The sequence below is a fragment of the Tachypleus tridentatus genome, chromosome 9 (genome assembly GCF_004210375.1).
Source record: "Tachypleus tridentatus isolate NWPU-2018 chromosome 9, ASM421037v1, whole genome shotgun sequence".
NCBI lineage: Eukaryota > Metazoa > Arthropoda > Merostomata > Xiphosura > Limulidae > Tachypleus > Tachypleus tridentatus.
The window spans coordinates 114,277,630-114,290,084 of record NC_134833.1 but is presented as its reverse complement, the minus strand read 5'-3'; the positions used below and the strand labels follow the sequence as shown (position 1 = coordinate 114,290,084).

General features: G+C 34.1%; 1 protein-coding gene across 1 annotated transcript in view; it reads left to right on the top strand.

The window, feature by feature from the left end:
* Positions 1 to 11,523, top strand: part of LOC143227456 (poly [ADP-ribose] polymerase tankyrase-like) — a 117,017-nt gene extending 105,494 nt beyond the window's left edge. Inside the window, exons 54-56 of the mRNA XM_076458900.1 lie at positions 2,774 to 2,866; positions 10,685 to 10,808; positions 11,187 to 11,523. Coding sequence (XP_076315015.1) covers positions 2,774 to 2,866; positions 10,685 to 10,808; positions 11,187 to 11,356 — 387 coding nt within the window. The 3' untranslated portion in view covers positions 11,357 to 11,523. The remainder of the gene's footprint in view (positions 1 to 2,773; positions 2,867 to 10,684; positions 10,809 to 11,186) is intronic.
* The last annotated feature ends 932 nt before the right edge of the window (positions 11,524 to 12,455 follow it).

Sequence of the window (12,455 nt, the reverse complement as noted above, 5' to 3'; positions counted from 1 at the left end):
ATTAATCAGGCCATATCTGAAACAGTAAAACTTGTAATGAAAATGTGTGCCACACGTGTATTATTATGATTCTTCATGTTTGTTTTTTATATAATAAATAGGTTAACAAGTTAAACAATGTATAATTGCAACATGTCAAAATGTAAGAATTAACACTGATCTGTTAAGCATTTATACCAGTGATTCTCAACCTGTGTGAGAGATTGGCAGGGTGCCCCGGTGTTTTTGAAACACATTCAACTTTCTTGGGATTTTACAAGCAAGTCGAACACATCAGTTAGTAAAAGCTACTGTAGAGACACTCTAAAACCTTCCAAAACATTCGATGATTTTCATTAAACTTGAGCACTGAGAAGTTCATACTTAAATTTCATTCTCGACTTCAACAGTTTGACTGTTAGTTTAATTGTGGCGCAACAAGCGCTTTGTACGTCATAAAAGATGCATCAAACAATCAAACTGCTTTCTGGAACGTTCTCATTCTGCGGTATGCTACAGCTACTACGTTGTAGGTAGGAATTTTATATCAACTGCAGAACTACGTGCTTATTGTGTATGAAGTAGCTTTATCATTTATCCATGGAAAAATATTTAACTAAGTCTGGTGCTGCAAAGGAGAATGTGTTGAATCAAACAAAAGTGCAAAGACGAATACATCGAATACGATTTTATCGCTTTGGAATCGGAACATTCTCAATTATCGTTCTGCCTACTCTGCAATGCAGCTTTATCGAACAAAGCGCTTGTTCTTAACATACTGAAGAGACACTTCAAAATAAAACATTCAGCTGTGAAGGATAAACCAAAAAAATACATCAAGAATCTCGCGGCTCTACAACATGAACAATCAAGGAAGCTTGTGAACTACATGAAGCTGCCCGAAAAAGGATTTATTGCAAGCTATAAGGTTGCTCAATTGTTGGCAAAATGCAAGAAAATGCATACGGAGGCCGAATCAGTCATTGCTCCAGCGTTAGCCATCATCGTTGAAACTGTGTTTGGAATGGATACTGCTGAAAAGGTTAAGCAAGTTCCACTGTTCAATGACACAATTTCGTGCAGAATTGTAGACTTGTCATAGGATTTGAAGGATCAAGTTTGCGAACACGTCAACAACATGAATTGTCTTTGCTATGATCTCTTCAAGTTGATGAATCTACTGACATTAGTGGAAAAGCTTGAGTTCTGACTTTTATTCGATTCATAAAAGAATACTTATTTTGTAAAGATTTAAAAAGTACAGTGAAAGACCAAGACATTTTTGAGTTGGTGAGCAAAAACATTTTGCCCTTAAAATTACATTGGAATAACTGTGTCAGCGTTTGCACCAATGGCTGTCCTTCATTGCAATGAAAAAAGAAGGGATTCATCACTCTGGTGCACCAATAAAATCCAAACATTAGGATTGTTCACTGCATGATTCACAGAGAGGTGCTTGCCTCCAAATCTTTGCAGTCTGTTATCATTCAAGTGGTGAATTTCATCAAGTCTCGGCCACTTCAATCTTTACTTTTTTCTCTTCTCTGTGAGGCGATGGATTCAGACTACAAAAAGCTACTGTATCACACTGAGGTTCAATGGCTTTTGAAAGGAAAGGTGTTAAAGCGTCTTGTCCAACTAAAACTGAAGTAATTTCTTTCTTGGAGGTTGAAGAAGCAGGTTACGAATTTTCTTTTCATGATGAGATCTGGTGGCTAAAGTTTCAATTTCTCACCGACTTGTTTAACAAATTAAATTCTCTAAACTTAAGTCTCCAAGGACCATCTGAAAACATTTTTACTGCAACATCCAAACTAAAGGCCTTCTATGAATAGGTGATACAGGGAAAAATAAGATCTCAAAAGAAGTCCTTGATTGTTTTCCTTCTGTTAACGAATGTCCATTAAAGAAGAAAATTGTCCCTCAAATTTTGAACACATTAAGCGACCTACAGCCTGCACTAAAACGTTACTTCCTGTCACTTGCTGTTGACGAATATAACTGGGTGACCTATGCATTCGGAATCAACGAGACAACAAATCTTACAACTGAGGAGGAAGAACAGCTCATTGATTTACGAAATGACAAATTTTATCGGTCATTGTTTCCCGAAAAGCGCTTGGATGAGTTTTAGATCTCCATTAAAAATTCATAATCTGCAATCAGTTCAAAAGCAGTTGAAGTTCTGCTTTCATTTGCATCTTCGTGGTTTTGCAAAATTTGATTTTCAGCATTGACTGAAATTAAAGCCAGAAAGAGATAGAGGTTTCTTGCAGATAATGATGAAATGCGAGCTTGTGTTTCTTCTTAGTTAGACCCTCGCTTCAATTTGATTTGCTCTCGGAAGCAGGCACAAGCATCACAATGAAAACATATGTAAAATTAAAAAGTTGTGATTTTTCTGCTATACCACAAAATCGTTAAAAAGCCTTAGAACGACATTCACGGCCAAAGCAAGCAACAGTATTGTCAATGTGCAGATGATATTAATATCGCTTGCTTTGGCGGTGATTTTCGTTCTAAGGCTTTTTAAGTTAACTCTTCTGTGTTACATGTATCTAAATGTGATGCACAATGACATTAATATTGCTTACTTTGGCCGTGATTTTTGTTCTAAGGCTTTTAACGCTTGCCGTATAATGTGTACCTAAAAAAAATTGTCAAAGCTTTCCAGGTGTGCTGCAAGTCAGAAAAGGTTGAGAACCACTGATTTATACATGTGGATCCATTAAAGTAAATCGTATTTTGTTATACACTTTCCAGTAGTTATTAGAATTCTACTTTTCTTTTTCAGGGAATCCTTTTTGCTGATATGTTTCAGAAAGGTCAGGAGCATTGTTGTGCAGGAGGTGATAAAGAAAGCACCAAGTTTATATTTCTCTGTGAGGTATTGTCTGCATCACTTCTTTTCTTATTTGTATGTAACAGTTAAGTTACAAAACAAAAGGTATACTAGGAAGTTAGTTTAAAGTAATTATGGGAGTTGAATAAATTCTTCTACGTCCATAATTAGGTCCAATTTTTCTATTTTTCAACTTCTATAAAAATAATACTAGTAATGACAAGATGTAAAGTTTACTGACTCATAATACATGCACTTGTTGATTTTCAGTATATAGCTGAAAACATGAAAAATGCACTATTTGTTTTGAATTAAATGGATTTCGTTGTTTCTGTTTGTTTTAGGTTATGTTGATGGAACCTACGTCTCTATTTTTGGGTAGGGGGAGATTTTCATGTTACATGATGTGCAAAGTTGTTAGTACATATTCAAAAATTAGATTTTGGGCTTCTTTCAAAACCAATGGAAGGTATATCACAGGTGAAACATCAGAAACTCAGTGAAAGTGTTTGAGTTCAGTAAACAGTTAATATTTTGTGTTTTCCCCTTTTGCTTCAATAAAGGTAGACAGTCTTTCAGGCATTGTTGCAATATATTCAATCCTCATGTCCTTTGGGAATTTACTCAGAATGTGTCTAATACACCACCATAACGTTTCTTTGTAAGTAACTTTGTCAATTTTTTGATCTATTGAATCCCAGATCTTCTCAGGTGGAGATTGAGACTCTGTGAGGGACCATGTGAATGACTCCAGCAGTGCTTCTTTCTTGGCTAACTAATTTCTCCATAGTTAGGATGAGTGTTTGTGGTCACTGTCTTCTTGGTACAGAATCAATAATACATAAACCACTGGGTATGTCATGACATCAGTATCTAATGGTACTTACACTAGTCCATTATTCCATCTATCTTGCAAACATTTCCTGTTGCCTCAGCAGACAACATCCTCAACTCATCACACTGCCTTCACTATGCCTCATTGTAAGTGGTATGCATTGAAGTAGGTATCTTTCATCAGACATACAACAACCTACAATTGGAAACAAATATTTCAAATTTGGACTTATCTGTCCAGTCATCAACAGTCCAGTTTTTGTACATTTGTAGCAAATTTAAGTCTGTTGACAATATTTGGAGATCAAAATAAAGATTTTTTTCTCAACTTACACAAATAAATATTCCATTCTTGTTGAGATTTCTTGATACTGTAAATCTGCACACTTTACTGTCATTTGGTATGTGGTTATTTATCTCATATTTGAAATCAGTTGCAACCTTCCTTCTGTCACTTGACCAACCTCATAACTATCATAAAAATTAGGAAATAAATATAAATTAAACTTTTTTGTGCTAGAATGACTAGGTATTATAAAATGAAAATACAAAAGTTTAGTTTAATTAGTTAGAGTCTCATAACAATATATATTTACTTTCTATTATATTGATCTCCCAGTCATGCCTAGCTAACATTATATAACTTACACATTGACATGGTGCACGTTCACTTATGTTAAGTGTTCCTTGAATCAAACAGTCTCCTCTCGTCCACTTGTTGTAGGTTTCGATGACAGTACTCCATCATGGACTACCTGATTTTACAAGCAACAACATCTTGTTACTGTATTTTTTTTTACCTTGAGGTAGCTTATACTATGTGAAGGTAGAGCATTCTGCGAGACCTTCACTCATGTGGGTTGCATGGCCATTTACCCATTTTTCTCAAATTTTTAATGGAATGATTCCAAGTTCGTGTGAATGTGCCACTTTCCTGTTCTTTTCTACAGGAACTTGGAGTCCCTCAGGGCTGTGTTTTGAGTGTCATGCTTTTCCTTGTAAAGATTAATGTCAGTTGCAGATGGACTCTTTCTGGATAGCTTCCACATCTCGTCAGTCATCGAGTATGAGGTTTATTGAGCAGCAGCTACAGACTACCCTCAGTCATTTACTGAAATAGACCGCAGTAAATGGTTTTATCTTTTCTCTCTCTAAAACCATTTGCATGCACTTTTGCCACCAACGGGGTATTCACCCTGATTCTGAGCTCTAACTTGGTGAAGTTGTGCTTCCTGTGGCAAAGTTCTTGGGGCTGTAAGCTGACTTCCATTCCACTCGTTAAGCAGTTGCAAGTCAAGTGAACAAAGGCACTGAACATCCTCTGTATCCTCTTGTACCTCTTGGGGAGCTGATTCATGTTTTGTGTTGAAGATCTATCATGCCCTTATTTGATTGAAACTGGACTTTGGGTCTCTTGTCTATGGCTTTGCTTGGACCATGTCCTTGACGATGTTGGACTCCATTCATCATCAGGGTTTCAGCTCTGCACTTCTCCCGTCCAGAGTTTGTACACTGAGTCTCATGAACCTCCTCTACATCTTTGCCTTTGCAATTGTCTTTACTGTATATTTCAAAACTTTGATTCTTACCACAACATCCTGCCTGGGCTTATGTATTTCTTCCTCAGTGGGTCATGCTTTTTCAAAACAGATAATCTACCAGTGTTCCTTTTGGCCTTCGTATCCAGGCATAGTTGGGTGAATTTGGTCTTTTCCTTGGATGACATAGCTGTCTCCACTGGTCAGTGCATCCCATCATGGCTTTTTACCATCCCCAAGTGGTTCATCTGAGGAGGTGGATACGGATACTGCTAACTGGAAGTACTGTCTTCTATTTGCCGAACACCTTTCCAACCATCCTTCCATTCCCATTGGTTCGAAATCAGGTGATTGTGGGCTCTGCCATGGTATGCTGTGGTTCACTGGTTGCACACAGGAAACTCTTTACATTTATTGTCTTCACTGCTGGATTGTATGCCTATTCTCTTGCCTTGGATCACGTAGAAACTATGCAGTACATGAATTGTACTATTAATAACAACTTGCTTAGCTTCCTACTCGCTTTGGAACCACTTCATGTTAGTTCTCACCCTATTCTTGTTGATATTCAAATCTGGCTGGCTTATTTCTCTTTATCATCTATTTCTACCAGGCCACACCAATATTTACAGGAATGAGCTCGGTGACAACACAGCGAAGACTATCTGATCTGGTGCTATCACAGTCGTGGCCATCCCATACATGGACTACAGTCCTGTATTCAAGGCTCTGCTTCATGCCAGTTGACTTGGAGAGAGCAACATGATAACAAGATTTTCCAGATAAAATCTTCTGTTGTTCTTTGGCTGTCTTGTTTCCATAAGAAGGAAGTTGTCCTGGCTAAGTTATTCATTTGTCACAGTGTTTTAACTCATCATTTTCTTTTATGTGGAACTGACGGACCAGTGTGTGGTCTGTGTGACACTCAGGCCACAATAGTTCATGTTTTACTGTTGTGCTGTCTTTGTGATCATGAGCACTGGCACTGTTTCAGACATGTTTTTACCATGGCTTCACCCATGATGTTGGACAGTGTCATTGGCAATGGTAACATCGTCTACTTTACAAATGTTTAGAAGTTTTTAATTGAAAAATTGGTCAATGTTTTGTTTTAACATAATTCCTTTTTACACGTTTTAATAATTTTAATTTTTTACAGTTGTTTGGTGCTGATAGCCTAGTTGCTTTGCACCAGTAAACACCATACAACCAAGAACCAACCTCATGTTAGATATCCAATAATATAAAACTGATCTTTAGTTTTCCCTGTCTTAAGTGTGTTTTATTGGACTTGTAGTATTTTGTACTATACAGTTGAATTTCAGTTATTATACATTATATGTATATAGATTATCCTTATTTTACTTAAAATATAGAACAATAAATTAAGAAGTAAAGCAAACAGTTATCTTTTCTTGCAGCTACTTTTGAACTTGATTGCTGCTGGAAATAAGATGCTAAGCCTTTTAAAATTTTGCACGTGGAGGGTGTCAAAAAAATTTTTTTGGGGGGTTTATATATACAGTTGAATAACTAAAAAAATTGCAAATAACTATAGTGGTACCATACAATTGGTTTTGATTCAGTACATAAGCCATATCTTAGCAAAATACAAAAATATGAGGTTTTTATTTTACATTCTTACTTGTCAATATTATTAATTTGAGCTCCTAATTTGTATGAAACCATAGACTAAGTATTTTGATGTTACAAACATCTAATTTTAAACAATGCTGCATTCAACATCCCATGTGATTCATTAAAATCTATATTTAAATGTGTTTTAAATTAAGAAATTAACTGATATATTAAAGTTTGAATTATAGTGTACAATTTTATTTCAAACTTATTGACATAAATTCATAAAATAGTTCAATAAAATTTTGAATGCAAGTCAAACACAATAACATGGCCTTTGACCTGTTATAAAAGAGTTAATTTATGTATCATTCAGGTAGTTCAATATTGAAAATATTTAGCAAGCATCAAGAATTTCTACTGAGATTTTATTTGTGAAGTTAAGAGTTATTGCTAGTTACATAGAACAGGTAGGTGAACAGATAAAGTTTTTGTTATTACCAGTTTATTTGATGTTGAATTATTATTTTTACTTAATAAACCAAAATGACTTGCCCTATAATAGAAACTTACAATATTGGAATCAGAAATTTGGTAAAAAATAAAAATAAAAACTGTGTGACAACTTGCATCTCTTGAAAGTGTGACACAGTTTGAAATTATATCCTTTTCAAAAGATTAGCAACATTGTCTTCCAATAAGAAATCATAACTACCAGACATATAAGATTTATCAAACACATTTGACGTCCCACATAAGTAGGGAATATTTAAAGATAAATTTAGGAGCATATTATGGAAGAAGGGCTAAACTTTAGTGAATTTGCTAAGACGTAGAAAGACTTGTCAGGCTATATTCTAAATACCCCACATGAAATGAAGGATTAATTGGCATTCAGCTGATGCATAGCTGCCATAGTGAATAAAGATGTTCAAGTTAGGCTGAAGCTAAAATTGTCCAGTTGACAGTGCAACTGGAATCATGTAAACTTGCAGATAAATAGCTGAGTATAAGCCAGGAAATATGCAATCATCAGATCAAATAACATGAAATTGCCTACTTTTTCTGATGGAAGTTCAGAAGAATTCCAAGGATAAATTAAGCAGCTGGTAACATGAGGACGAAGATATTGTGCACTGCCCGATAATCAAAAGCCTTTAGAAAATGAAAACTACTCCCAAGTGATTACAGGAAACTGCTATGGCATCAGAAGATGTGGAATCAACTTATCGATGACAAACTTAAGATCTAATACTCTGAAGAGGAAAATACTTCATCTACTACAACTAAAGATATGTAATACTGAAAGGAACTATTCCATGAATTAAGGGATTCCATGACAAAAAGGCTTGCAGGACATTAATTGACACTATTTGTGCTGTTATTAGGCAGTTTAGTGTTAGTTATACGAGCAATAAAATATTTTTACTTAATCAGAAGTTTGATACTGCTGTGTGCCACACAGCTAATGATCTGAGTATATGAGATCAGGATGGAGTTGCTGTGTGGTGCATTACAAAAAACTTCAACTATTTGAATCTTGAGATGAACTTGTTATGTAGTCTTCTGCAAATAGTCTTAATTTTTGTGACATTTGTTTCAATTTGTATATTATAAAAGGAAAAACAAATATTCATTGACAAATATTTTTTAAAGATTGAAAATGGCTATCTTTGTTGTAACTTTAAATTCCTGCTTACCGATGAAATTTCTAATAAGTTTGTCTTATTAGGAAGCAAAATTTTATCACTGGCATACAATAACAATATTTGTAGAGTGGAAGGTTTTAAACCTATTATATATTAAATTTTTGTGATTTTATTTGCCCATTCAAGTAATTACTTAGACCAGTAAGGACTAATATAAACAAGACTTAACACTGATTTGTTCAATGAAATGAAACCTATTGTGGTCCAGTGCATAATGGGTTAGCTAGGCCTAACTCACTTTGTTCTATGCAAAAAGACAAGAAAACATTCCTTATAATTTAAATGAAGCTTTAAAAATTAAGACTATAAATATGGTGGAATTTGTATATCTACATTTTTCTTCTATCACCATATCCCCAAGGTATGTTTTTATAACTTTGTTCTAATCTCTGCAAGAAAGATAAATTGGTTGATACAATTAAAAGTAACATGAAAAATAAGATCTTTTGTTAGATCACTAGCATGTGGTTTTTCAAAGCTGATAAATATAGATAATATGCATATCACCATGACAATGTGAGGTTGAGATACCAAAGCAGTGAATTAAATATTTGTTAGAAACCATTCTGATTTTTCTTGTAGTGAACCATGATTGCAAAACATAAATCAAGATCAAAAACACTTAATGCTTTTGTTCAGAATGCAAGTTTCTAATCTTTTTTTTTTTAAATTAAACTTCTTTTCTTACTGAATAAATTTGAATTATAATGTATTTAATGAAAAAAATGTGGAGAAACAGCTAAGTTTACTTTTGATACATTGTTTTTAGTTTCAAAGGTGCAACTTTACCCTTGCACAATTAGTGTATCTAGATAAACATCAGGGGATTAACTCTTTTGGCAGGTACTGTTTTTCCCAGTCATATTCTACACATGATTGTTGGATAATTCTGGTTAAGAACCAAAATCATCCTCAGCTCATGCAAGTTCAATTGTCTCTCTTAAGCGTGAAAACACAGGATCGATTTGATGCCATTTTTAACTGCAGATAATAAAATATGTTTTGGATAATAACATACACCATGTTGGATGTGAATTGGCAGTAGAGATTACCATATATGCAGATTATACTTTGTCTATTGATTTTGTGTGCTTAAATCACATTTCTAGCAGGATATTATGTCATTGCCACACAGTAAGGGGCTTGCCCAGCAAGTTAATAATTGCAATGTATACATATTATTACTGCTAATTGTGAAAGTTCAATATCTCATTGTTTGTAGTTTTCTTTGTATAATAGTTATTTTAAGATAGAGATTTTAAAACCACACGGTGAAGGTGTGGTGTACTGATGAAAATTAATTCTCTCATTAGTTTACGTAGTTAAGCGGGTCAGCTAATTAGTAATTTGGTGCTGAAGATTTTAAGTTTGTTTTCAAAGAAGTGTCAGAGACACAAGAAACAAAGTAAATTAATAAATAGGGTTTTCTGTTGAGAGATTCCATGCAAAGTTGGGCCTATTATCAGTTAAGTGTAGCCTTGTTCAAGTTGTATCCAAGTGGGACAGTAGTATGTCTACAGACTTATGCCATTAGGAGCCTGGTTTTGATGCCTGTGGTAGACAGAACATAGATAGCTCTTTGTGGTTAATAATAACATAATTGTACATGTTAAAGTGCGTATGGTTAAACAAATAAAATGCTTAAATGAAGTGGACTGGACTTTGTATTTTCTGTTTTATGAAATAATCCAAATGAACCTGCCTAGCAATAGAAACAGTTACAATTGCACAGTAGTAGCACTGCAGTAAATGTCTTCTTTAATAAAGTGAAGACAGTCCATCTCTGACATTTATATACAATAAAAATTCATATTGTTTAAAAGAAATAGAGGACACCATATGGTAACAAAAACCTTCACACTAATCTACTGCTATAAAACAACAGTGTTCTTATGTTGTTGATCATAAGACATTGTTGAAATAAACAAATATCTGAATGATTTTTATAACTACCTGACTTCACATTAAGTGATGCAGTGTGTTAGTTTCAGATTGTGTCTACTTTACATTGATATTGTCTCTACCTCATCTCTATTCACTTATGTAATCTTACAAAAATTCAAAGTTTGTTCACCCAGGCCTTATTAATCTGTTCTTGCAGGACCGTAACACATGATGCAAGATTTTTCAGTGCACAGCCAGTTACAATAATTAAATATAGATGTGCACAAAGATGATAATATCTGTGATTCTTGTATCTACAGGTTGCACTAGGAAAGATTCGTCAACTGGACATGTTTTCAAACCCTTATCCTGATCCAAGCTACAACACTCATTTAGCACAAGGAACTTGGCACCCTAACCCTGCTCATTCTATCTCTTGGCAAGGTAACAGGTGGAATTGATACAAAACAAATCAGTTTGAAGTGACATAAGTAACAAACTTCTGTTATTGTCAATAAATACAAGATGCTTTACATCACAGAATTAAACAAAAAAATTGTTACATCTCTTGTGAAGTTTAGCCATATCTGATTTAAAATATATTTATTATAAACTGGGTAATGGACTGATATTAGTTTAAAAAATTATATACATTCTAGATGAAAGAATAAGATTCAAATTCCACTGATACATTTTGTTTTAGAAAATAAATTGACATAACTTGTTGATGCATGAAAATCTATTGATGAAGACATTAAAGTTTAGAATTTTCAATGATTGCTTCTTCTGACACAATGGTGTAATCTTTTTGATACATTCTAGGTCGAGAGATACCGTTGGGTCCAAGTCAAGCAGATGCTGATTTACACCACCAGATTGTCTATCGATCTCTGAACTTCAATGAGTACTTGGTATGTGATCCTTCACAAGTGTGTATTCGTTATCTTGTGCAGTTCCAAGAGAAACTGGTGGGCACATTGAAGACAGCCTAAACATTAGTGTTTATACATTTGGTGACGAACTCTGGTGTCATTCCTGGTAATGATGTTTTGTTAAAGCCGTTCATGGTGTGATCCAATGTGTTGTGAATAACTATTCCAGGCAGAATAGAAAATGACAAAGTGAACAATTAGTTTGTCACTTATTTCACCAGATATTATCCATAAGGGAGTACACGGGGCAGCTTTTGAAAAGCTCCATTTTTCTACCCAGATCAATTGAAAACCAAGGTCTACTGGTCTGGATCTTTTCTCATCAAGATCAGTATATAGTTGTCATTTGATTGTATAATATCTCTCACACATTATATTGGCCAATTTTCTGTTTTCTTGTTGTCCTACCTAAGTATTTTGTTTTTCTTCTTAGTGAAACTGACCACAATTACTGCACCAGTTAATATTTTAACACCTCTCTGTTCCAGTACTTTCCCTTGGTTGATATGTTCTAACAAAAAATACTCTTAGAACAAGGTAGTCACAATATTTTAATACAATGTGAAGGTGAATTTTTTTTTACAAAAATATGTGAGACATTTTTAAGGCCACATTTTAATATTAATAACTATCTGCACCTTTAATTAAAATGTTGTATAATGAATACAAAATTAATTATTTTTCAGTCAATAAACAGAGTAGACTGTAAGCAACACGATATCTTACTTAAGGTTTGTGTCTTGTTACCGCCTGGAACAGAGAGGGTGGTATGGTAGGTTTAAACATTGGTTTTAAATAATGCTATAGGTTCTGTACTGAACTTTTTACACAGAATACAGATATTTTTAAATATACATATAGAAAGAAATAAGCATTACTCAAGATTGGATTATTGTTTACTAGAACTAAGGTTAATAAGAATGTCTGTTCTGTGTTAAAATTTCAGTTTTTTTTCATTACTTTATTGTCTGTGTATTTCAGTGTTAACATTATGAGAATGATCAATATTTTATTACAGTATTTGTACAATCTTTTAATCATCTTTCAGTGTTGTATTCCATAGGAAATATCTTGACATGTGAGTCCCTTCTGCTGAAGACTTTTGTATTGGAAGTGACAGCAAAATAAATGCATACAAAAGCAAGACACATTTTGTTAA